General features: G+C 38.9%; 3 protein-coding genes and 1 non-coding gene across 13 annotated transcripts in view; 2 read left to right on the top strand and 2 right to left on the bottom strand.

The window, feature by feature from the left end:
• Positions 1–3,160, top strand: part of si:dkey-91i10.2 (uncharacterized protein LOC555224 homolog) — a 60,077-nt gene extending 56,917 nt beyond the window's left edge. For all 7 annotated transcript variants that reach the window (XM_044215740.1, XM_044215736.1, XM_044215734.1 and 4 more), the window contains one exon: positions 14–3,160. In XM_044215740.1, the coding sequence (XP_044071675.1) occupies positions 14–848 (835 nt within the window). In that variant the 3' untranslated portion in view covers positions 849–3,160. The remainder of the gene's footprint in view (positions 1–13) is intronic.
• Positions 2,774–7,175, bottom strand: tsn (translin). The gene is made up of 6 exons (XM_044215741.1): positions 6,983–7,175; positions 6,168–6,261; positions 5,974–6,070; positions 5,268–5,383; positions 5,096–5,175; positions 2,774–4,772 (listed from the first exon to the last, which is right to left on the bottom strand). The coding sequence occupies exons 1-6, from the start codon at positions 7,046–7,048 to the stop codon at positions 4,542–4,544; spliced, it is 684 nt and encodes a 227-aa protein (XP_044071676.1). The 5' UTR covers positions 7,049–7,175; the 3' UTR covers positions 2,774–4,541.
• A 2,210-nt stretch (positions 7,176–9,385) lies between these two features.
• The window catches only part of LOC122885087 (protein FAM124A), a 32,024-nt gene continuing 14,444 nt past the window's right edge, over positions 9,386–26,965 (top strand). For 3 of the 4 annotated variants that reach the window (XM_044215732.1, XM_044215731.1, XM_044215730.1), the window contains exons 1-2: positions 9,386–9,662; positions 14,534–14,565. In XM_044215732.1, the coding sequence (XP_044071667.1) occupies positions 9,607–9,662; positions 14,534–14,565 (88 nt within the window). In that variant the 5' untranslated portion in view covers positions 9,386–9,606. The remainder of the gene's footprint in view (positions 9,663–14,533; positions 14,566–26,965) is intronic. The other variant, XM_044215733.1, reaches the window with a different exon arrangement.
• On the bottom strand, positions 12,590–12,661 carry trnag-ucc. The gene has a single exon. It is a non-coding gene; the product is annotated as a tRNA-Gly (tRNA).

Raw genomic sequence — 26,965 nt, 5'->3', positions numbered from 1 at the left:
TTTGTCTTTTCAGAATCTTCCTGGATGTTTCCCAGAATGACAACACAGCACTGCGTCGTATGAATTTGCGCTCCTTCCTCATGGCGCCCCTCCAGCGTGTGACTAAATACCCACTTCTATTGAGCCGCATTATTAAGGTCACTCCCGAATGTCACCCCGACTATGCACGTCTCCGTGAGGCCAAGAGTCGGGTGGAATCCCATCTGGAGCACATCAACATGAAGACCAAGCAGGAGGGCAACGGCGTCACCTGGTCCCTCCGCTCATTCCGCCGCGACAGCCGCAAAAACCGGGAGGTCATCAACATCGAGATGCGAGAGGTGTCGATGAAGACGGTGGGCTGGGCGAGAGAAAACACACGATTCGTCATGGAGGGACCCCTCCAGTTGTCCCAGCCAGCAGATGGTCAGTGGATGAAAAAGGGCAGCAAGGCCCTCAAGTTCCAAAATGTCCAGAGTCTGCTGATGGTGAGCACACAGCGGGCCGGTGAAGCCCCAGGACAGGGCACCGACCTGGGGGCAGGGGGGGATCAGGGGGAGGGTGGTGGAGAGAGCATTCAAGACGGAGTGCTGGTTCTAATCAAGGACAAGAGCAGTGGGAAGTTCACAGTGCTGAGAGAGCCCATCCGTCTGGGAAACTGTGTGGTGTCGACAGATCCAGACTGTGAGGACACATTCGAAGTGCTCGATATTCGGCGGGAGTCTTTCGTTTTCCGTGCCTCGGACAAATCTCGCACCCAGCAGTGGTTCCATCAGATTAAGAGATATGCTCGAGACTTGGGCACCTGGAGGAAAAGACGCAATGCTTTGCCCAACATCATGATCAACACTAACCAGACCCGCTCCTGAGACTTACTGTCCCCCGCCTTTGTTACACTGTAAATAACCTGAATCCTTCTACTGCAAAAGTAAACTGACAACATGAAACATTTCTGAGTGATGCCACTGTTATAACTTGTTAGATTTCAGTAAAAAAATCTTTCTTAAAGTCTTGTAAGGGTAATCGAAAGATCTAGCACCTTTTTCTTACAAAGCTATAAGTGCGCCATACTGTCATAAAATCATGTATGAAGATTTAAGTTGTTAACAAAAAAAAAAATCGGATTCTCGGACAACCAAAAAACTTGGGCTGTGCTCGTCAGCCTTGATTGTAAAGACTGTTTGCTCTTGCAGAAAGAGCTGAGTTTTCAGTAAATAAGGTGTGTTTGTTGAAAAGCATGACTGAACATGACTGACTGCGAAAAGAAAAATTGTAATGTAATTTTTTATACAAGACAGTGGTTGGGGGGGACATTTGTTTTTAGCATAAAGAGGTGGAGATGTGGTCAAGAGCTTTGTTCAGTGGTTTCTGTTTGTTGTCACTGCCCTCTCCTGTCTGTGTGCCGCCCTCTACTGTATGTTGGCGGTAGAGCAACGTTCACTGCCAGAGATGCAGTTGAGCAGAGCCTCTCTAACAGGCTGAACAGACCTCCTGTATCACTGTGTTTAAATGAGAAGTCACAAAACAGCAATAATCTCTGCCAGTTTCAAAATAAGTAGCTACTGTATATGCATTTAATTTCCTTTGACGTTCAGGTGTTTATTCTGCTACATTGCGCGCTGTGTTACAGAGTTTCATGTGGCAGACTCAACTCAAGTCTCAAATCATGTTTGGCATCAATAAAGCTTCCCTTCATCATCCTAACACTAAGGTAGTTTCTGTTCCAGTCAGTCATAGGAGTTAAGGCAATATTTGTGCCATGAAAGCAGTTTGTAAAGCGTCTAGTCAATCTCCTTTGTGTTAACATCATATAGGTAAAATAGGTCAAATAGGTAAAGTCAAACACTACTTTGCAGCACTGTGTGTTAAGTGCAGAGTTTTTCAACCTTGGATTCGAGACCTCGTGGGGTGACACAGACCAGGCCATGGGACAGATATGTGATATTTGTTTAATCTATTTGTGGGGCTGTAAGAAATAGTTATTTGCATTATCAATTAATCTGATTAATCGTTTGGTCTACAAAATTAAAATAGTGAAAAATGGCCATCTCAAATTCCCATACCCTAATGAGAGTCTTCTAATTTTTTGTTTTTTGTTCGACCAACAGTCCAAAACCCAAAGTTTATTTAATTTAAAAAAAGAGAAAAGCAAAATTTGAGAAACTGACTTACTATCAAAATCGGTGACTTTGTGTCAATCAACTAACTTTTATTTACTTACCATTTCAGCGCCGTACATTTGTAATAAAGAACTCAAATAGGTTTGAAATATGTCATTATTTCTTTATAATTCCCACCCTCTTCCCATCACCGTGAAAGTAGAAAGCAAAAATATGCTATCTATATATTGCCATGAGAACATGAAATCTCTCTGGCTGCTGAGGTCATGACAATTTTGGCGTAAAGGTTGAAAAACCCTGGTTATTTGACAAACTCGCCTCAAAAAAACATCCCAACCATCTCATCATGACACGGTTTTAACTGTGTTATGTGACCTAGCGATGAGCTGTTGTGCCTTGGTACTTGATAACTGTTACACTAAAATGTACTGAAATATTTGCAACCTGTCACAGTAGCATTTATCTCTGAGATATGGACTAGACCGCCCTCTGTCGGCACTTGAATGAGATCAATTTACAGGCAATATAATTATTCCTCTGACAGTCCCTGGCTGCTGATAATATGTGATCACCTGATCCTCTCTCTTATTTTAGTGAGTTTTTATTTATGAAAGCTTTATTATGTTTAATGCACTTTATTATGATTCAGTAATGGGACGCTCTCCAGTATAACATATGTTACACAGTCTTGTTTATTCACAATTCTTCATATTAGAAGGAACCTAGTTGACCGAAGCTGATTTCAGCATGTCGAGACAATACAGTCATTAAACCAAAACCACTATTTAAGACTGATGCTGTTTTATGTTTGTTATGAAGTAGCACTAGAAGAGGTAGCAAATCACTGTGTTTTGGAGGGCAGGGCTGCTCAAATCCACACCAATACTCCTGTGCTGTCGGAGGAAGTTGTTTCAGATTAACCCTTTCAAAATGTAAAAAAAAAACAAAGCCTGCTGAATTGCATAGTTTCTTTTGTTTTCCTCATTTGCATTTGAAAGACCTAATGTATTATTTCCCCAATGTAATATATTGTGAATTATATTAAAAGATTTTAAACACAACCTTGCTTGTTGTATTTTTCTGCATGATATGCTCATTTGTAAAGTCTGATGAAGCTGCAAATGTACAGTAGAATGTAGAAATATATTTACAGTAATTTTAAGCATCTTTAGGACAACTGATTCAAAGACAGGAATACACACACAGTACAAGTTGAATGCACTTATCACTCCAAGAAACAAAAGCGCAAGATGGAAGAGAGTGAAAGTGAATTATTTTTAGAAAATAGATCCAGCTCCACTACAGTACAGAAGCAAACAGAAGCATGGATGTCGACAATAAACCTACAAACAAACCTTCCGAGACATTTAAGTGGAAAAACAAGAAAAACCGTTAACATATCACACGCAGTACATGACATTCTGACTATTTTGTATTCACTCATGGATTTTCAGAGAAAGCTTCACCTGACAACAAAAATATTAAAAACGGCTCAACGGACATATTCATTGGCACTGTTCTGTTGGAAAAAATGACAAAACATGAATTTAACTAAACACAGAGTAGCTTTATGTCAAGTGAAGTGCATCTTTGTAATTTCTTTGGCTCTACCACTCCTGAAGCCTCATTTCTAAAAATTAGGTATATGCAGGTTAGGTGCTAATGATCAAAATCCAAACCAAGGCTTCTTTATGAAAGTCAGAAATGATCAAAATCTGGTCAGAATGCTGTAAAATGTATTCATTGGTTGTTACTGTTGTTTGGATTCTAGATGTACTCATCCGATTGTTGTATCGAATATTTCCTCCATAAATGAGGCTCTTGGATCTCTGTTTGGATGTATCAATTTTTTGACAATAATTCAGAGTCCTAAGAAATACCACCAGACATGAACTCATCTGGTGAACAACACAAACACATTTCACTTTTTCTTTTTTTTTTTTTGCAAATAAACACAAACATCCACAAAAGATAAGCTCTGCATGGTTGGAACACTCCATTCTGAGCGATATCCGCCTGTCTTCTCGAATGAATTAAACATCAATATAATGTAATTTAATAAGAAGTTGACTGTTGGAAGTTAGATGAAACCGTTGCAAAACCAACTCAGTGAAACAATAACACATGATTCAGATGAAGCTGAGAACACAGATTTTCAAAAACCAGCAACGAACTGAACCTTCGATCTTAAGCCTCTGAGCGAGGGTGTCACCCTCTGTCACCGTCTCTGCCACCCATCTGACAGACTGGCATCCATCTAAAGCACTTCTCATGCATGCAGTCGCTTAAACACACACTCATACACGCACACTCACACAGTCTGTCCTCAGCTGCTGGGGCCTCAGGTAGATCCCTGGGTCTTGCCTTCCAGGTGGGGTAAGGTGCAGCAGCCGTAGAGTGGTCCCTCCTCCGTCTCCCACAGCCAATCATCCCCTCCGAGCTCTACTTGTCCACGCCAGACTCGGGATCTTTGGCCAGCCCGCGGATGGACAGGTCGTAAACCACCTCCTCGATCTTCTTCACGTCGTATTTGAGGCCGTCATAGCGCTTCCGCAGCGGGTCGTTCTTCAGGTTGAGCAGGCGGAAGCCTGAGTCCAGCTCGTTGATGAAGTTGGAGATGCGAAGTGGCCGGGTGTAGTCTCCTGCTGTGACGCTGTTTACTGCCAACCGTGACTGGAGGAAGAAACAACAGCCCGAATTAAACACAAAGTCAGCTCAGCTTACATGTACAAGGTTCTGTTGCTTATCAAGAAATATTTTTTAAGATAACAGAAAGGCTTGCAGGCTCAGGTTGGACAGTATATTCATGCCATCTTCCGATTGGTTAATTTGTAGACGTTTGTCATATCGGCTGTGTATAGGGGCCCTTAAAGAATTCCAGGACACAGAGGAACCCTGATGTATGATTCTATATTGATAGGCAACTGAGGTACAATCATTGTTCTAGCCTGAGTATATTGTTGATGTAACACCAGAGCAATCAGCAATAGACTCACCAGTTCACTAGCCATGATCAGCACACCTGCCAGGTAGTCCTCTACATCCAGGTGAAAGCCTTTCTCTCGCACCACCTCAACTGTAGGGTGAAAAGGGCAGAGAAAAAAAGAAAGAAAGTAAAGCTGCATTCCTAAGTAGCAGTTACACATTGAGACACAAACTGGTACCTACTGCCGAGTATCTGGGCCACTTCCTCTCGAATCACAAGAGTTTCAGTCTCCAGGTAGACAACAAAGGCGGATAAGAAAGCCAAGCGCTGCAGGACAAACCGCCAATGTTCATGGAACCTAAAGTGGGATCAAACAGGTCAGAGAATGAGAGATAAAACACTTTATTTTATATTGCAAGGCCAATCCACTCAGTGTCAATTCTGCTCTCCACGGAGTTCTGGGTACATTAAAACGAGACAATTAAAAATATATAAAAAAAGAACAGTCTGTTGATCAAGTGACTGTTATCAAAGGGCTTCCCAATGTTTTGTACTTTCCTGAATAAAATCAAATTTACTTAAGAGTATATCACTTCTCACACAAAAATACTTTTGATTAGTGTTTAGCTTTTAGTTATAGGTGCTGATGACTAAGATACGACTTTCGGTGATACCATGATAAAAGCTACAGCCTGACAATTTGAGAGTGAGTTTAAACGAGAAAATTGTAACCAGAGGAAAGAGTTGCCAAAGTAGATGGTACAGATTTAATCTGCTTTGTGAGCTGGGCACACAAAAGTATTATCTGTGTATTTCTGCAGAGTACCTTTGCATGTATGAACTATATAGTATTCTTTCGATTGACAACCCTTCCAATCACACATCAAAGTGTGTATTGAATGGTTGCAAGAGCTGCAAACTGCAACTATTGTGAAAAGTGGCTCCTACCTGTAATACTGCTCCACAGGAAATTTTGTTTTGAGGTCTGCAATTTGTGTCCTGACTGTGCTGAACAACTCCCGTGCCTTTGCACATTTACTGGGAACTAATGGGAGAAAGGAAAAAGATTAAAAAGTCTAATTTAAAGAGACAAACATCATTCACTATCAGTCAAAACAGTGCATACTGTGTCAAACACTCACTTTCTTTGAATCCAGATGGTTGGTGGACACTTTGGAGTACTGTTAGTATTTCCCTGGCGGTCTGCTCCAGTGTCTGGACCACTTTACGGATATCCTGCAACAAAGCCATTGAGTGTGTTAAGTGTTTTCTTACTATAACAAAACATCTCTTCTATTAACAGATTTACATACCCAACCCCCTAACAAATAAACATAAGGTAGGTACAATCCACAGAGAACTCACCCATTTTTTATGGATCATGGGCACCTTCTCTATAATGTCCAAATTAATGCAATAAGTCAATAAGTCAATGCAATGTAATTCCTTTACATTTTTTCTTCTTTCTTTTTTTGATGCCAAAAAACCCTCAAACATGTCTGAATGTGCCGAATTAAAGCGAGTATACGTTTACGGTAACAAATTACGCTACAAGAGCTACACCTAGTCAGATAAGCAAGACAGCATTAATTCGACAATTAAAAAATAAATAATGAAGTTTGGTGTTACTCATCTCAGCGAAACCGGGCGTAACTTAACGTGTGTAGAACAAAACAGATAGACAGCAGAACCTAATGTAATTTATATTTTAGGAGTGACACGCTTAGTATGCATTCTTGTCAACCTGAATAAAATGACAGCTAGCAATCGTAGTCAATCATTGGACGCGCTTTTGCCTAATAAGCAGGACATCTGCCATTACAGTACAGTTTATGGGGTGAATGTTTAATGTGTGCTGACAAGATTTCGGTTCTGGTTAGCTGCTAGCTAGCTAACTAACTAACTGTCTCTGAGAGCTACTGCTGATAGCAGCTGTATGCGGGCTGTTCATTCATACCTCTCTGACGTCCTGGTCGGCGCTCAGGAATCCCTGAATATAACTGAACATCTCGGTTACAGACATTTCTGATCGGAGTCAAACTGTCCGGATGATGCCGATAATGAGCCGTCTGCAGCTAATTCATAAACATCAACGTGCTCGTGAAGCGTTATTTTTTCCCCCACCCGTTTTGCGTCATGTTCCGCCCTATTGTGCTGTGATTGGCTAGCTTGTTTCTTCGACGTGTCCAAGTAACAATCAAGCCAATCGCAGCACAGTAGGGAGGGGATTGACGCAGAACGGGTGGTGGCGCGTGGATATGATGTCATCATTTCCATCGTCACGTTGTTGTCGCTCCCTTCTCTTTATACATCTGTGGTAAATCTTCTACTAAACATTTTGCTTAAATATTTAAAATAAGAAAGATAAACACAAAGCATACATCCTGAACCAGCACTACTACTACTTCTACTACTACTACTAACACTACTACCACTACTAACACTACCAACACTACTATTACTGACACTACTTATACCACTAGTACTATTAGTACTACCACTACTACTACTAACACTACTTCTACTACTACCACTAGTACTATTACTACTACTACTTCTACTACTACTACTACTAACACTACTTCTACTACTACTACTAACACTACTTCTACTACTACTACTAACACTACTATTACTACCACCATTAATACTACTTATACTACTACCACTAGTACTATTACTACTACTACTACTACTAACACTACTTCTACCACTACCACTAGTAGCCTACTATTACTACAACTAACACTACTTCTACTACTACTAACACCACTACTACTTCTACTACTACCACTACTACTACTAACACTAACACTACTACTACCACTAATACTATTACTACAACTAACACTACTATTACTAACACTACTTCTACTACTACCACTCGTACTATTACTACAACTAACACTACTATTGCTAACACTACTACTACTAACACTACTACTACTACTTCTACTATTACTACTACTAACACTACTACTACTACTACTAACACTACTACTACTACTACTACTACCACTAATACTATTACTATTACTACTACTAACACTACTACTACTTCTACTACTACCACCACTACTACTATTAGCCTACTACTAATAATAATAATTTAAAAAAGTCTCATCTGAAGAATTCATTGTCAGCTTTTTTCTTCTTCTTCAATGCTCAGCCACAGCTGTCAAGTGTAATAACAATGTGCACAACGTGCAAAAGTGAATTTCCATTAATCTTCTAAGAACTACAAAATCAACGTTATACTATATTAGTTTAGTCTATGATCACTATAATATACCAATGATATCATTTCATCCATCATATTAATTCATTATCTTTTATTTCTATCACTGGTGTTCACTTCCAGCACATCATTTTACACAGGATGTAATGTTTAACCAAGTCACACACATTGTACGACATTATAAGCATGCTAATAGTATTTACATAATATATTCGGTCATTTTTCTGTTTAACAAATTATGGCTATCTCTCAAAGGTATGCTATTAATCCAATTTAATCTAATTTGATCGGAAAACCATAGTTCTTTTTACAAGGTGGGTCTTCCAGCAGGTGTGAGGTTAATTCATGAACAGAAACGGCATTTGATGACTCTTCTTTGCCTGCCTTACCTCATTCACCCTGTTGATGGAGCCAAAGCAGCACACTTGCTTTGTAGCATACATTTTGGGATGGCAGAGTTGTTTCTTTTTTTGTTTTATAATTACCATTTATTTACACACAAGGGAACCAATTTTTATTCTAACCAGTACAGTAGACCTAGGCTATTCTTTGGCTTTAGGTCAGATTTACAGAATGCATAAAATAAATAACTCTTTAATATTTACTTCTCATCTCTGTGGAAGCCCATTTCTGGAATAAAAAAAAATAGATGTAATTGTAAAATGCCAAAATAAAGAAAAATACTCATCTTAAGTCAAAATTCTAAGCTAATAAGTCAAAACTGTGACGTTTTTTGACTGACAAAGGAAGTCAAAATTGTGGGATAATAGGTAAAAGTCTTGTCAACATTATGAAATAGTAATCTTATTTTACAATCTCATCATTTTTTAATGATTTCATAATTTTGAATTACTTATTTTATCATAGTAATAATATAAAATTATGACTTAGAAAGTCAATTTAAGATAGTCAAAGGTTTGACTAACTACATCATAATTATTGATTTACAAACCAACATTTTGACTTATTATCTCATAATTATGACTTAGAATCCATTAATTTTGACTTATCGTGAGTATTTTTATTTTAAAATCCAAATCAACCCCCCACATGCTGATTTACAACTCTCGCCCATGTGCGCACCACTTGTAGTTCTCAGATTTCCGACGGCTCCATAAGGCATCATCCCAGAGCCCAGCTGACTCAGAGAAACCAAAGTCAGTCGCCTGTTGCTCCAACTAGTTAATCAGACAGCCCAGCTCAGGAGTTAGAAACCGGATCATACAAAACTCTCTGCTCGTTCATGTAACTCAGCCGTACCGTGTTTTTGGATGCCCCGTTTTATTCGTTACCTCGGGACTTTGAAACAATGCAGCTAACTGCTGTTCAGCCGACCCTTTGAGATGGAGAAAACCTCAGCAGAAGATGACTGCGTGGATTCAGGAGCCGAGACTGGAGGGTGAGTGAAGCAGAAATCATGCTGAGATACGACTAATCCTGAATATCTTCCTAAATATGTTTGCCTCTGAGTTATTTAGGCTACTTTTCTCAAAATGTTAAACCATTGAAATTAACAATATTTGCATATTCATATTATTCTGGATTTTTTTAAATGAGGACAACCATATCAGACACAAGTTATCATCCCAAACAGAGTATTTGTTTTTGTTTTTATACATGCATTAAAACATGTCTGGAGGGGATCTTGTAACGATGCACCGAATTAAAGCGAGTGTACGTCAGAGCCATATCCTGTCAGATAAGTAAGACAGCATTAAATTGACACATTTTTAAATGAAGGTTGGTGTTATCCATCTCAGCGAAACCGGACCTAACTGAATGTGCGTCCAGAGAACAAAACAAAACAGACAGAGCTTAATGTAATTTATATTTTAGGAAAAGTGACACGTCTTTTATGCATTCTTATCAATTCGGTAATGTGACGTTAGATGGCTAGGCTTATTTATCGAAGTCAGTCACTGGAGGTCTTAAATTGTGTTATCACGAGTCTATTATTATTAATTATTTATGCTGATATTCTTGGATTGCATCCCAGTGCCAATAACTGATGTAATGTCTGATGAGGACATGTGGAGGAGGTGTGATCCTAATTCTTTAGTGGAAAGTTAAGTCTTAATCACCAACCCAGTTCTTAATGAGAGTGCAGTCAAACTGTAGAGGAGCTTAATGCAAGGATGTTTTGACAACAGAGAGTTAATTAATGTGTTGTTCCCTCTGTTTTCAGCCATTAGACAAAGATGTGCCTCGGTTTCTCTTGCGGTATGTGCTGGACGTAGTGAAGGACCTGTGTTTGTGTGTGTTTTAGTGACAGACCCTACATGACCCATAACCCCTTTAAATACATCATCACAACTGTTTTTGAAAGTTTATCTTGTATTTACTTCAGCATGGAAATCTGATTAGCCACAGGGTGGCAATAATTTATCATTTAAATATGAGCCTTTTTAATGTCTTTTAATCTCTTTGAGTGTTCTGTGCCCATATACCTCCTCGAGAGGTCATTGTGTAATAAAGAAAAGTCTAAAAGTGGTGATCTGTTATAGCATGCAATCTTAAATACATACACATATAACATATTTATAGTGTATTTTTTTGAAATTATTCCAGTGACCCCTAAAATAAAAGCATTTGATCCAGTGGTACAAACACAAGTTTATCTTTTAACCATGTTAAATACTTAAGTTAATATCATAACATACAATGTCAATATCAAGAAATGCTCTGATAATCCTTGTGAAATTTACTTTGTCGGTATCACCCAGCCTCTTAGTTCCTTTCTATTTATGAGAGTTTTCAGGCTTAAAAATGGTAGCCTGTGCAGTTTTAGACCCCTATAATTCTGATACTAAATAAAATGTAATTTATTTATCAAGGACAATGCTCATTAACTGACATCCTTATGAAGTAAATGTGCCAGATTCAACCAAAAAAGCTAATTTTCCTTTGTTGTGTGTCTGGGCAGGCTGATGCTAAAAGTTTAAAACAGCAACACAAAATAGAGACAAAAGGCAGACAAACAACATTAAAAGCACACATGTATATGAGGATTAAGCATATGAAAAGTAACCTTATTGAAATGTAATATAGCAAGCTCATAAAGCTATATGACAGACTAAACATTACAGTTATCTTTATTCTTATATTGAAAGTTAGTAAGCTGGGAAAAGTAATCCAAAATAAGTACATCCATTTCCTTGTCGAGAGTCACCTGGGACCATGCTATTTCATTAGCTGTTGACTGGAACCATGTGCTTCATGGGAAAATGGGAGCAGAGACCCCTGTGGAAAGTGCTGATGTGAAAGGAAAAGCAGAGGCCTCCAGCTGATAACCAGAGAGCCACCACCTCCATCGGGTCACATCCTTCACCTCGTCTTCCTCATTCCACTTCTTGTTCAGCTCCCACATCCACTGTTTTTAGTCATTCTCCTCACTTCAGACTGTCTCTGCCACCATCTCTCCTCCAATCACACATCACAGACTTCATAGTGGCCTTATTGTACCTGGAAGTGTATAATTGCTTTCTTATGATGTTTTTAAAGCCTCTTAGAGTCGGCCTGTTAGACCAAAAACAAAAAGGCAGAATTTGTTTAAAACGTTTTTAGTGACCTATAATTAAAGCTGCGCTAATCATTGTGTTTATATTAACAATGAACCAGTCACGTAATTTAAAATTCATTACAATCTAAGACATAAAGACATAAAATAGTGCAGCAGGAGAACAGCTTGTAAACGGTTTTAAAATAAATTTACATAACCTATATATACTGCGATGTGTGCAGGTATACACAGCTAGTAATTCATATATATATATATATATATATATATGTGTGTGTGTGTGTGTGTGTGTGTGTTAACAGGTTGTAAGAAATAAGAAACAGGTAAGCAGGTGGAGCCAGTGCAGCAGAATATATATGTGCAGTACCATTAAGTATAATAGTATGGTAGAAGTATAAAGTGACATCCATGTATATCATACGGTGCTAGTAAAGTGAGAGTGTTTTCACACCTGCGCTTTCCGGTTAAATCGGATTCTGGTTCGCTCCGTGTTAAATTGCATAGCAATGTTTCTAGTCCAGAACACAGGACCCCATGTTCTCACGTGATTTGTAGTGATGCATTTTGGTTCGCTTGGAGTTTTCTGTGTGAAAAGAAACCGAACCAAGGGGAAACCGCTCAACCGATTCAGACCAGAGCACACGAACTGTTGTGAAAACGAGCTCGAGAGCTCAACACTCTTACGACCAGCGGGATGAAACTGAGCCTGGTCGTGCGGGACTAGATGCTGCGGTACAGCCAGCCGGACAGTAGCAGGTAGAATAGTTTGTGCTGGGGTAACTTTGAGTCTCTGGAAAACGAAAAACCATTGCGTTGGCCGGGAATCGAACCCGGGTCAACTGCTTGGAAGGCAGCTATGCTAACCACTATACCACCAACGCTGTTATGAAGCAAATTTTAAACTCTTCTCCTGACTCCAAACTCTACTCGTGATTGTGTGAATGATGACTGTGCTCTGTCCCTCCTCTTCCCATCTCACTCTGCCTGCATACCCACCCTAATCATATAAGAGACACCTGAATCTGTTGAGCTCTCCACATGTCAAACAAGCACTTTAGACTCACTCCAGAGCCCGTCAGGTCACTCTGCAGTCAAACCTTGTGTGCATGACCGGGCTGCTGCCTGTCTTCGCTTCACTTTGTGTTTATTGTCTTTGGATGGAGATGAAGCAAGGCAGTGTGGCCAGACTGGGAACGCCGGGCGAGATGCCAACTGGGGGGTTCTGCCAAATACACACACCCAAAGGAGCCATCAAAACAGACATGTAACTGCACACACTACTAATTCCCACTCTACACCAAAGAGCCATAAACCTTTTGGAGTTGTTCTTGTCTTTTTTAAGACGGTGTAGTCCCTCATTCGTCCAGGAGTGTTCTATCGTAGAAAAGGTTTCAGTCGTAGTCATCTGGACACTGTTTTCAGAATCAAGACGTTTCGGCTCCCATCCGGAAGTCATTCTCGATTGATCGATCAATCGAGAACGTCTTGATTCTGAAAACAGTGACCAGATGACTACGACTGAAACCTTGTCTTTTTTCCACATTTTGTCATTTGTCCCTGTAAATGCTGGGACAAGTCTTTGAGTTTCACTCTGTGTCCTTTTGCTGGAACCTTCCGGTCATTTATAATCTGCTCTGTAAATTTGTATTTTCTTTCGCTCCCTACGGCAACATTTCCCCCTCTGCAGTACTTTACAGCAGTTCATCTTTTCTTTTTACCTTTCTCTGTTCACCTCTGCTTCTTCCCATACTCCCATCCAATCCTTTCTCTACACCGCTAATTCCCTGTTAGTTAGATTGATAACCTCCCGCTGCAGGAAACAGACTCGTTCCTCTGTTTCCTGCTGTCCTGTAACTCCAGAGGCCTTATTAGTTTAAAGACGGAGTCACAGGGAGGTTGTGTGTGGAGGAACTGTGTTCTCTGGTTGTCAGCTGACTCCTGTGGGACTAATAATCTCAGGTTACATAGTATACATGAGAACTGAGGTTTTACGGACGGTTCAGGGAATTATAACGTGTAGGATACAGGGTGGGTCCTCAATCAGTCTCGTTGGATGTGGGGAGAGATGTGGGTATGCATAGGCTACCTCTTGTATGTGCCACACACAGATATTTGTGTAATTACACAAAATAACAGGGTTTTTTCTCTAATTCATGGAGATCTGATAAGCGAAAATCTAATTCTGCTTCTCTAGCAGCTCAAAGATGGGAGCTTTAGATTAAACACTTCTCTTCCATGAATGAGAATTTATGTGTGCATGTGGGTGTATGTCCCCAGTAGTGGAACAAGTACAGTAGGATCAGTAGGTGATTTGTTCATTTTTATCAAACATTGAGATGGGGCTAATTTTAACTACTTTAGAAGATGTATGGAAATCTGAAAATGAACTAGTAAGTACAGCAGTCAAATAAATGTTAAAAAGTAAAAATGACCAGATTTCCCTCTGAAATATAGTGGAATGCAGTACAAGTGAATAGATGGCTCTGTGTTGTATCCCTTCAGATAGAAACCACTATGAAGTGTCTGTGTGCATTTTTGGTGACCTTTCCAGTTGGACCTCTCCTACTGTTTTGCCAGATGTCAGCACTTTATTTGAAATAGGAGTGTGTCATCCTGTAAATCGTGTTGATTGTACTTCGTACTGTAATATAAACTCCTGTCTCCTCTCTCTGTTTCTTGTCCTCTCTCCCCCTCGGCCCGTGTCCACATTGCCTCTCTCGCTCTTTTTTTCCCCTTTCTGTCGTCCTCTGCAGGTCTGATTACAGTCCCTTATCCTCAACGAGCAGTAAGTAAACCAATGGCGACATGAAGCATTGCTAACAGTGACTCAAACACACAAAGCTCAGGCTGAGGACTTTATCTCCCTAATACACACTGACAAAATAAATCCACTCACGGGGGAGGATTGTGTGTGTGTGTGTGTGTGTGTTTAGTGGTCCTTATGGCCTACAGCAGATTTTAGGGAGAACTCTTTGTATGGCATAACAAGTGGCATGGCTGATTATTTTTGTCTTCCTTACTCCTTAGCGTACATTTACTGGGATGGTACATGCTAGACACTTAACATTTTGCACATTGGATATAGTAAATGGTTGGCTATCATGGGGCAAAAAAACATTCACCTTGACGGGGAAATTAAAAGTAAGGTTTTAAAAAAAATGTAAGCTTTGGTAAGGATGTCAGTTTGTGCTGTCAAAAATGAAAAAAAATTCCCCTTAATTTGCATTAGTTAAAGAAGTTTTTTCCCTAAGTCTTTTTCAGATATCCATGCATCAACACTAAGCTTCATACATTCATGCAGTCACTGAGATACACAATGCAACCATTTCCCAGGAAAATATGATGAAAACAAATGGCTGCCACAAGCAAACAACCATAAAATCTGTGTGCAATCAATGTAATATGTGGTGTACTTGTTCACCAGTGACAAAGAGGATTTCTGTAGTGGCATTTCTTTATCTTTAACTAATGGGGGGGGGTTACCGCTCATAATCCATTTCAACAAATCTTGGAATTTGTTACACATGCTTAAAGGATAACTTCAGTTTACTACAACTTTGGTCTTATTTTGATAGGCTTGGCCATTGTTTTTATCTATAATAACATTGTACTCATCAAGTTAATTGCTGAGATCTAAAAAAGATGGTCAAGAAACACTAGCAGTCAGGCGATCAGACAGGTTGGAAACAAACCTCCTGGTTAGTAAAACTTATTTGGAAGAGAAAACAAAGGTGAACAATAAAATTATTATATGTTATTAAATATCCGTTGTAAACATCCATCACAGTTTACAGACCAACTTCCTGCTATATTTACCGTACTTACAACATACTTGTTTGTACGATAATCTGGATAAACTGCTGATTTATATACAACCCATCTGATCATCTGACTGCTTGCGTTTCTTAGCCCATCTGACTTTTTGGTGATGTTGCTGCGTTCACAGATCAGAAATAACTTACACAATACATGAATACAGTATTATCATAACAGATGGATTTGATGGTCACAACAACAACAACAAAAAGACCCAGGTTGTAATAAACTGGAATTATCCTTTAAGGGATGAGCAATATTCAAAATTCAAAATGTGGACAGAATTATCTGTGGTGGCTTTTAACTTTTTACAGTATTTGCATTTAACTTTTTGTGATACTTTTGTGATGCTGATATTGATATCATAATATGATACTGATGACATATGATAGTGTTGAAATATCATATTCTGATACTTTTTTTTCAATTTTTTTTTAAGTTTCATTCAAATTGATGAAAGTATGGCTGGACAGCAACTGCTCAGAGACTCCCATTGTATTTATCACAAAGCTGTTGGAAATCAGCTTCCTAAATACAAATTATACAGATCAGCTACTTAATATTGTTTGTGTGTATGTGGTCATAAGTGCCAATAGTGCTTGAACTATGAGGTCGCCACTTGTTGCTGGGTTACCCATCTTGTGATTTTGTATATACAGTATCTGAGTGTCAGTGCAGTTTTGTGTGAATGTGTGTATAATTGTGAAGATCTGTGTTTGCAGAGGTCATGACCTCTCCCTGGTCTGGTTGCCAGATCTCCAGGCCTTTCACAATGGGAGGATTATATACAATATTAGCCCATTAATCTGGTCTACAGGAAGCTGCATTATCCCACCCGCACCACTCCCGCAAGTCAGGAAGTACAGTGTCTGGTTTGGTCTTTCCCCTCATGTTTCCTGTGTCCTTCCTGTATCAGATGAGCTTCTGCTGTCATTGTTTCTGTCTCTGTCACCACTGGAGGTCAGGATGGGGAAAAAAACATGCACAGGCACAGAAAACACAAGAACTACTGGACTAGAACTACTGGACATGGGGACTTCATATGATTTTGTGCATCACTCAGATTTACAGACTGAAACTCATCCAAAGGATTAAGATGTGATTGAAATGTAATAGAATTTATACCATTGTCCATGGATAATACTTTCTGATTGGCCAACAGGTGTCTATTTATTTGGTATAACAGGGCACCTCAAATGTAGCTCTGGTCAACAGTTAAACCACTGTTCTATATAAATGCGCAAGGTATGTTTAACTGCTGGTAACCACAGCAACAATACTTCTGTGTGAAGTGACATTAGCAATAAACTGTCACTGGTGAAAAAAAACGGCCTATAAACTGACTTTGAAACACTTTGAAATTTGACCAAAATCAAGCTTTTTGTAACTGTGGTTTAAAGTGTTTTTTACATTAATTACAAAAAATATACTGTATATTTTTCACTTTCCTCTAGTGGTGTCTAGTCATGGAGATAGTTATGTTTTATTTGTTCAGGTTTAGAGATAACTGTCTCTATGGTTTTTGCTACAACCCCAAAAACAGTGGAAGAGAAATAAAATGTTTGTGGTGCTCACAGCATTGAAAAATTAATGAAAAATGTAAAAGCAACCTGTCCCAGTTATTATATGTATCCTATAATCCACATATACTGTAACACACCATCAACAACTTTGTTAGGGAGTCTTTCTCTTGTAGAAAGTTGTTCCAATGAAAACTGCTCACTGTGAGGTCTGTGGATTATCCAAAGTAACAAAGACGTTGTTTTTGGAAAGGTCCATTGCTGTTAATTTTTTAAAATGTAACTTTTAAAAGCTGTGAGCACCACAAACAAAATTCCACTCACCTTGATTGTATAAGGATGAAGGCAGAAATCTCAGAGACAGATGCTGTATCTCAAAACATTGGCGCATTTTGTAACATTGATTAAAAGGGTGAACCAACCCTTGTAATCAATGTTCTAAATTAGTGCGCATAGTATATCAAGCTGCATATAATCATAGCACGTGACACTATGTACCAAACAACTCACTGGTAAAATGGACCTGGCCATGGCTTAAACTGGCTATAAACAAACTTTGAAAAAAATGAGTATAATTTAAACGCAACCTTTAAACTGTACCTTTTTTCTGTATTAGGTGGTCGTGCTACCAGTGCAATAACACACTGAGGTGTCCTGGTATAGAAAATATAAGCCTCAGTGAAGGGCTGTGGCATTTTCACCTTTGTTTAGTCCATTATTTTGTAATATCAGGACCTCTTGTCATGTATTGTCACTTTGTAGTAACCTGTTCCCACACCTGTTGAAAGACTTCTTACCAAAATCATGCCATGCATGCCAATTTATCTCATTTTTATCTTTTTGATGGATTTTGCTCATTCTCCAGAAGGGTCTCAATGCTGAGCAGTCCCTGAAATGCTGTCATAAAGGACGTTGATAAAACAGACAAAAAAGCTAACGTTTTAAGGACATGGCAGGATTCTCACTCTTCAACAGTGATTTTCTCTGAAATGATTGAAAATCCCAGGAAGTCTCCAGGTACTACTAGTCCTTTGTCTAATACTAGTTCTGAGACTAGGTTTATGAAAACAAACACATCCTACAGACAGACAGATAAAGTGAATAAAGCAGCCTCAGTTTATTTGTCAAACTGGCTCACACTAATGATCACAACAGGGAACAGATGGATGCAAACTGCTGTGGTGACAGATTTTCCAAAGACGTGGAAGGACAATATAGAGAAGTCATCTGTCTCAGCGCTGTGTGTGGCTGCCTGTTTTTGTCCTCAGTGTGTGTGCATTCATGCATATCTGTGTGCACTGAGGAGTTCATTTGCAAAGGTGCACGCTGCATCAGTCTCCTTTGTCTCCTGCCTCCACAGAAGTATATTTAGGCTCTGGTAGAGAGCGTATTCATGTTTATACAGGTGGTCTTAACCCCTGACCTTTGACCTCAGCTCAGACCCACCATAAACCCCCTGGAGACCAACTGATATCATGCTAAACTACCCACATCAGTCTGACTGAGGTCTACACACTACTGTAGGTCCTATGTAACATAAACTAGGGGAATTCAAATGGCTCAGGCTCAGTCTTTAAATTGATATAAATATGTCTGAATCTAAATTTAACGAGCATTAAAATGCCAGTTGTTTAGGACAGTGAGTCTGTTACTGTTAACTACTGTTAACAGTTTTTCATAAATTTGAACCTTTTGTAAGCCTAGTCATAATACTAAAAACCCAATTAAAAACATTCAAAATATTCTATAATTTAGTGAAACATGCTTGTATCAAGAGAAAAAAACACCAGTGGGGTGAGCAAAAATGACTTTATAAGATTTTGTGGAAATAGCATAAAAATGTAGCCACCATGCTGGCTGTTATTCTATGTTTTCATCTTATTGTCAATAAATCACAAGAAAGGCACCCATGAAAACCAAAACCAACATTGTGTTAGTTCGACTCAATACTTTCTGACTTCCCTTCCCTGCCTGTGGCTCAAGTCACAAAAGTCACAAATATATAGTTTCATTTTCAGAAAAGGCTCAGCAATTTCCTAAAACATCTCGATCTCAAGTACTCGAGCTTTAGCAAATGTTACTTTTGGTCTTTTCATGTATTCATTTGTTGAATACATGAAAACATAGAATATCGCCAGATTTGTCCTTTAAACTTAGTTTTAAAAAAAGACCAAAGCCAAGCTGGAAGCACCATTGCTTCTTCTTGCAGCATCTGGATTATTCAAAAAGACAGCTGAAACAAGTTAATTAATCAACATCTTCTATGACTCAGTAACAGACAAAATTACTTTAATTTAGAAGGATAGTCTTAGACAGGTGACAAGTCTGTTTTATACACTGAATAAATCCAACTAGATTAAAAATGCAGTTTAAGATTAAAGATTATTTCACTTACAATGTAGTTTTTACAGTGTTGAAGATTGAAGCCAGTCTGGAAAATGGAACGAATGACACTAACATTAGTATTGTACAACTGCCACCTCTGCATTAGGACAATTTAACTAAACCCTCTATGGAGTCTTGGAGTCTTGAAATTATATGTAGTCTTCAAAATGATTCATAAATACGAAGGCTTGTGCAATATTTTTATCACTAAGAGTTAAAGTTAAGAAGTTTAATTTGTAGTTGTAGTTTCATGCAACAGCAGTGATGGAAATCACAATGCTAGTGTAATCTGTCTTTTATGCTGTCAGCAGCTGGTGTGTGCAGTATCTTTGAACGTTCAATAGAAGGTAAATATGTTTTAATTCAAGAGGCTTCAACTGAGTCCCACTCCAAACAATCACACAACCTCACTTTCTACTGGTCAAAGCAGATGAGTGTCCAATCAGCCTGAGTGACCTGTGACCCTGCCCCCAATAGTTTTCTGCATGTATGTGTGTGTACATATATGTAAGACAGAGGGGGTCGGCTGTCAGAGTAATGAATGCTTTTGGGCCAGAAGGGAGGAGTTTTTTTTTTAACTATACAGAGGTCAGACTGTAACAACACAAAAACGCTGAGCAGACACACAAATACAAACAGACTAACAGAGGCATAAACAGACTTGAGAAGGACATGTATGATTTGTCACACTTGAATACCTAAAAAATATACTGTAGATGTATTTATTACTCGCAGATGTAGGCTCATGGAAATTTACACCACAGCCAGCATCCAAAAGAGAAAAACTTGGATGAAAGATGAAAAGAAAACATGAGATGGATTCAGGACATCCAACTTTTGCAGGTAATGATAAGCAAAACAAAGACTGTGAAAACATTTCTTCCGAAGAAAGAAATCAGTCGTTTATTTATTCAATCGAATAAATGCGCATCAGCAAATTGAACAGTTCAGTGAGTCTTTTATACAACAGAGGTCTAGACAGGATGGATAGTAGTCTAACAAAAGCCTGGGAGTCACAGGTTGACGTCAGGGCTTTATATTTTCAGGGATCAGTCTGTCACCAGCAGATGTCTGCTCTCTGAGACAAACACATATATCTGTGTGTAAACGTGTAAATGTATCTCTGCATTCATGCTAGAGTGTGCAAGCACTGACAGGGTATTGAACCTAAATACTGCTCGATTTGAGCCAAAAATGTCATAAAAGTATCTTGTTTTGTAGACACATCACATCGCTAACCCTGGTGACAAATACACTGTATTTCCTGTGGATGCTTCACAGTAAAAGTCACCCTGTGGATCCCCCACTTTTAATGTGAACATGCAGCAGTGAGAAATGTTTGGTTTGCATTAGCAGTAACTTTATACAGCTCTGATACGATTGTGGGACAGTGAACAGTTAACAGAGAGGCTGATATCAATTAAATGAAACTGCAAACAGCAACATTGAATCTTTTGTGTGTTAGTAAGCAATTTGAGTCACACAAAAAAAGACAGACTCTGCTAGTAGCAATAAAAACCACTATATAGAGAGGTATTTATAGACTATGAATTGAATGGCTATTGCTAAAAAACTGCTTGTCATAAATAATATTACTAATGAGGTTAGTCCAGGCCTTGGTCCCTAGTCCATAGGTCACGGTTTGTCACCGGCATCAAAAAAGTTCAAATTACAGTATACAGAGCTTTTGTAAGATATCTATGTCTGTATCTCAGGTCATTTTAATCATGCTCATCGTAGTGTGTTAAAGTTGTCAGCAATGATGAGTCTTTACCACAAAGTGAAACACTTAGGTTGTCCAGACTGCCTGTGCATCCAGTAATGCCTGAGGCCCTGCTTTTGTTATTTCGGCTCAGACAGGCAGCAGATTAGCAGAACCAGGAACATGTGTATATGCATGTTATTCCAAATCCACTCTCCAAAATTTGTACATGACCCACACTGTTGTATATCAGGCAGTGGATTAAATACTTACCGGTGAAAGTGCAGGAGCCTGTAAAGTTTTACTTCCTTCCCTAAAATGATTCAAGGTCTGCTGTGGGTTATCTGCAGGCAAACAGATATACAAATAGAAACTGGAATACATAAAGGTGCTATAAGTTGCATTTTTAGATTTTTTATTTTTTAATTTTCCTAATTTTAGTTTGTACCTTTACAATCAGTACAGCATGAGGCACCCTCTATCCTTAGACCCTCGATTTGGATAAAGAAAACCCCAAAAAAACGTTGAACAGAGATTTAAAAAATGGAAGAAACCTCAGGAACAGCAACAGTGGAGGGAACCCTCTTCCAGGACAGACATGCAATAGTGCAATGTATGGTACATGATACCATATAGACAAAGTTAACAGTATTTCATTCAGTTTGCGATATAGAGTGGTGGTTCTTGTATAACTGGAGTCCAGGTAACTTGTTTATCTCCTTGTCTCATTACTGAATCGGAGACTACTAATTGTGTGTTTACATTGTTTCATTCACTGTAATGAAGAGCAGGGGTTGCAATGAACAGAAGGTTTACAGTGGAGATGATTTCGCTAGATGTGTGTTGTCTTTCTTCAACTTCCTTGATGTTGTCGTCACTAACAGTCTCTACTGACGTTGAAAACTTATAGGAGAAAACACAAGCAGCCAATCTCAATTTTTGCTGTCCTCGCATGGTATCTTTGTAGCCGCCATAGCCAAGACTTGTAGTTACATTTTCAAGGAGATACACATCAACTACAGCTATGTGCATAGGCTCTGAAGCTACGCTGTAACCCCTTAACGCACAATTGTAAATTCAGCTTTAGTACATATCTTTGTAACAATTCTATAATTACTGAGATAAGATACAAAAAAAATTGCTATATGCATTTTTTACTCTCAAATTTCAATCAGTATCAGTTAGTTCTACCTCACACTTTAATTTTGTGTGTCTTTGTGTGTAACACAGAGTGTGGTGTATATTACACCCTTATCAGTTATAATAAAATAATAATAATAATAAAACTTTATTTATTAAAACAAGGTACAAAGTGCTTCACAACAAGAGAAATAAAATACCACAGTGAATGATGAAATACAAAGAAATAAAATACATAAAATACACAAAAGCAATAAAATAAACAGCCAGTTCAGGTAAAAGGCAAGGCAAGTTTATTTGTATAGCACATTTCAACAACAAAGTAATTCAAAGTGCTTTACATAAAACATAAAAGCAACATAGGGCAATATATAAAGACATTTAAAAGACATTTAATTACAATTAAAGAAATTTAAATACAATTAAAAAGTCTTCAGCCTTGATTTAAACGAACTGAGAGTTTCAGTGGATCTGCAGTTTTCTGGGAGTTTGTTCCAGATATGTGGTGCATAAAAACTGAACGCTGCTTCTCCATGTTTAGTTTTGACTCTGGGGACAGAAAGCAGACCTGTCCCAGACGACCTGAGAGGTCTGGATGGTTCATAACGTAGCAGAAGATCAGAAATGTACTTTGTCCCTAAACCAATAAGTGCTTTATAAACCAACAGTAGCATTTTAAAATCAGTTCTTTCACAGACAGGAAGCCAGTGTAAAGACCTCAGAACTGGAGTGATGTGATCCACTTTGTTGGTCTTAGTGAGGACACAAGCAGCAGCGTTCTGAATCAGCTGCAGCTGTCTGGTCAATTTTTTAGGGAGACCAGTAAAGACACCATTAACGTAGTTGAGTTGACTAAAGATAAATGCATGGACAAGTTTTTCCAAATCCTGCTTTGACATAAGTCCTTTAATCCTGGATATATTCTTCAGGTGGTAGTAGACTGACTTTGTAATTGTCTTCAAGACCAAGATTTCTGGCTTGGTTTATGGTTTTTAACATTACTGATTGACTTTTAATCGTTCCTCCTTGGCTCCAAAAACAATTACTAACTAAGTTTTATCTTTTTTAATTCCCCTGGTGATATGGTTATGTAAATGTGTGTGTCGTCTGCATAATTATGGTAATTTATTTAGTTGTTTTCCATAATCTGTCTGCTCAGATGTGTAATTACCCATAGACACAAAGTAGTCCCTGTTCTTTAAATAGGATTCAAACCAGTTTAGTACTATGCCAGAAAGTCCCACCTAGTGGGAAAAAGTGAGATCTGAGCGTTCACTACCTCTTTGCCTTGCATCAGCACAGGCTTGTATTCACACACTGGGGAAGATGACGCAGTCTGTGTTAGAAGGACAGCGCTGAGTATCCTTTTACATGCCAAACCTCTCGCAGTGATGTCAGCCAAAGCACTTTCAGCACAATCAGTTTGAATAGCACCTGATGGATCAAGAACCACCCGTAACAGCACAGCACACACACACACACACACACACTCCTGGTGCTTTCTCCCTAGTTGAATGTGGCGTATGAGATACAGGCTCTGTCATAAAGCAGCTTGGATTAAGTGTTACCAAATGTGCATCCTCCAAAATGAGGTTTGTACTATGAGGACATGATTGCAGCTAAATATGCTGCAGTCAGCTGTTTGTTAATGGTTTAACTGAAGCAGTTTTGTCTGTCAGCCTTGTTGTGGTCCCTTCATGATAATGAGTTAGTGAGTGTGTGCTCACTGAGTGCACATTCAGTGCAGTCTGTAAGTAGTTGCACAGTGAAATATGTTTGGTTGTTTTGGCGCTACACTCCAGCACACCACAATGACTATGAGGTTGAAGTTAAAGGTTTTTACGGGTCCACTTGGTTCCTTGTAACCAAGACCAGATTTATGTTCAGTCCAATGAGGTCTGAGTTGGGTTCTGTTGTATTGCTGCTGGTCTCAGGTCTGTGTGTCAATATGTCTGATACCCCGGTGCATCCAAGTGCACCAAAAATCACATTTTTATGTGCAGGATGGGGAGTGTGAACTCCAGGAAAAGTGATGCGTTTCTACTCTTTCCAACCTTGGCTGCTTGTTAAAATGGTGGCGTTTTATGCTGCTGCCACTGTTCTCTTTGTTTGGGTCTTTTCAGTTCAACCACATTTTGGATCAGGTCTAATTATCCTCAGGTCTTTTCAGACCAAGTCAGACTGTCCGAGGGTCCCTTTCGGATCAGGTGTCTTTTTAAAAAGAAAATAATTCATGCACGGTTTGGGTAGGTTTTCCATGGATCCATTGTAGATCAGTTTTAAAGTGATGACATTCAGCTATAATTTGAGGGTGTTCATATTTGTATCAGATGAACAGTGTAGGAACTGTAGCCCTTTTTATACATAGTCCCCTAATTTTAGGGGACCGAAAGTACTTGGTATCTTCCCTGGTATGTAGCCGTCTTCAACTCTTACTTATTTTTGCCTTAAGCCTGGTCTTCTCAAGAACATTATACTGTTTGGTTATGAAGAACTCCTTGGTCGGCATTGTTTGTATTTAGAATTGTTCTGCTACATTGTCCTAAAATTGGGGGACCATGTATAGAAAGGGGTACAACTCCTACACTGTTCAACCAATATGGATGTGAACACCCTCAAACACCCATAAGACTAAAATGCAGCATTTTGACTTCATAGTTGTTTTATTTGAAATCTAATGTGTTGCAGTTCAGCATAAAAACACCCCAAACAAGTCACTATCCAAATACTTACAAAGCACAGAGTTAAATAGGGTCACAGCATTAGCACCTTTTCAGCTTTTTGTCCCTCTACTAAGCCAAGCAGCCATGTCTCAGTTCTGTTCAGATGGTGAAGGTCACATGACATGCATGACCTTGGACTAGCTCTATTGACTGGCTTTGGTCTCCTCACTAAGCCTCCCCTTCTAATCTTTCCCCACAACAGTCTGTCGTAATTTATCTAATCTATCTAATTCTTAAGTTTGAAACCAGCAGCAGTTTGGAGCCAGATGACTATGGCTCCACATTTTGATCTAATTGCTTTTATATTCTGTGAAACTTTAGGGTTGGTGGCATACTCGCTTTACTTTCTCAGAATCTCTGTCATATGAGTACTGCTTAATGGATAAGGCTGGAGTCATAGTAAATCTTTAAAAACAGCTCACAAATATATAATTTCATTTCAAGGCTCAGTCATTTCCTAAAACAGCTAGGCACTTGAGTTTTTAGCAAACATTACTTAAACATTAGTATATCAGGCTTTGAATACACAGTCAATACTTGTTAGTCGGATAATTTCATTGTTGGTTTTAGTCTTTTCATGGGATTTGTTGACATAAGAAAATTCTAGAATGTTCCTATAGACTTATCCTATAAAATGTTTATAAACGATATTTTTATAACAATGTATCAAATGAAATGTGACAACAATGTGTAGGGGGTCGCACGTAGTGATGAACTGATGAACAAAGACTTATCACCTGAATCTGCTGCTCCGCTTGGCTTTACAGAGCTTTATAGTGAGTTTCAGCTCATTGTTTATCAGTCCGGTCCACAACTTTACTATTTTGGTTCACTCTCATAACTCTCTTAGCGTTGTTTTCGGCCGCAGCAGGCAGCTGTTTTCAGTGAAAAAGCTTTAAAAATCCACTGTACACTACCTGCTCAGCACCAAACAGCACAGATACAGTTAGTGACTAGCTGGCGAACATATTGGAGCACTTAGCAGCTAAAGAGCCAGATATTTCCCTCAGGAGTTGGTAGAGACCAAAAACACAGCTAAAAGACAGTAAAAATTGTACTTATATTCGCCAGGTGGACAGAAACCCGACTCTGAATTAATGATAATTTTGCTCCGTAACTGTTGGTTGTGTAAATAATTGTTTGCTAACAAGTTCGCCATATCAACTTAAAAGGTGATGATATGTCAATGTTGTGTTCACAACTTGTTTCCGCTGCCCCCAAGTTGCCAAAAAAATTAGTTATTGCAGTTTTAAGTATGCAACATGTCCCACATACAGTTAGTTTACATAGGAGACTTAGAAAAGGTAACTAATCTGAATCAGTAAGTAGTTAAGGTTTTACTGGACTCACAGAACTTAACGTTATAATCAAGACTTTACATTTTAATTTCCTTGGCACCAGTCAAACTAACACATGAGTGTTGGAACTTGCATCTTTTTTTCTTTCTTTTTACCAGACGACAAAAGGGGCCCCCATCTTGAATTTCCTCCTTCAGTTGATTTTACTAACACTGAGGGCCAAGCTAGTTAAAGCTGTGACTACACATACTCAAACACACTCAGAGGCCTTAGTTGAGTTTTTGCTGTTAATCACTCTCATGTGTGCAGGGGCCACTAAAAGGCTTGTTGTTTTATCTCACGTCATCATCTGTGTGTATGCCGCAAGCATGTGCTGCCGGTTAACACTGAAACAGAGCAAAGGTAAAAGTCTGTGAGTATTAGAAAAGACAGGCTTGTCTATAAATGTGTAAATTGATTTTGTGTGTGTTATGGATGGCTGTGCACGTGTACAAGTGTGTATGCAGTCAGTCGAGTCAGAACATCACCTTCAGCTTGAAGACTAGAGTGGATTAAGAGCTTAGAGACAAACTCCTCCAGAGCTTTACACACAAACCCCCTT

Source organism: Siniperca chuatsi, linkage group LG12 (genome assembly GCF_020085105.1).
Source record: "Siniperca chuatsi isolate FFG_IHB_CAS linkage group LG12, ASM2008510v1, whole genome shotgun sequence".
In the NCBI taxonomy this organism is placed as follows: Eukaryota; Metazoa; Chordata; class Actinopteri; order Centrarchiformes; family Sinipercidae; genus Siniperca; species Siniperca chuatsi.
Note: the sequence above shows the minus strand (reverse complement) of the source record. Positions and strands in the feature narration are given on the sequence as shown.

Excerpts from the sequence above, each read along its gene's own strand:
- tsn (XM_044215741.1), bottom strand. The coding sequence starts at position 7,048 with ATGTCTGTAACCGAGATGTTCAGTTATATTCAGGGATTCCTGAGCGCC. Across the intron at positions 6,262-6,982 it reads CCGACCAGGACGTCAGAGAG|GATATCCGTAAAGTGGTCCA; the intron begins GTATGAATGAAC and ends GCTTTGTTGCAG. Across the intron at positions 5,384-5,973 it reads CCTGTGGAGCAGTATTACAG|GTTCCATGAACATTGGCGGT; the intron begins GTAGGAGCCACT and ends ATCCCACTTTAG.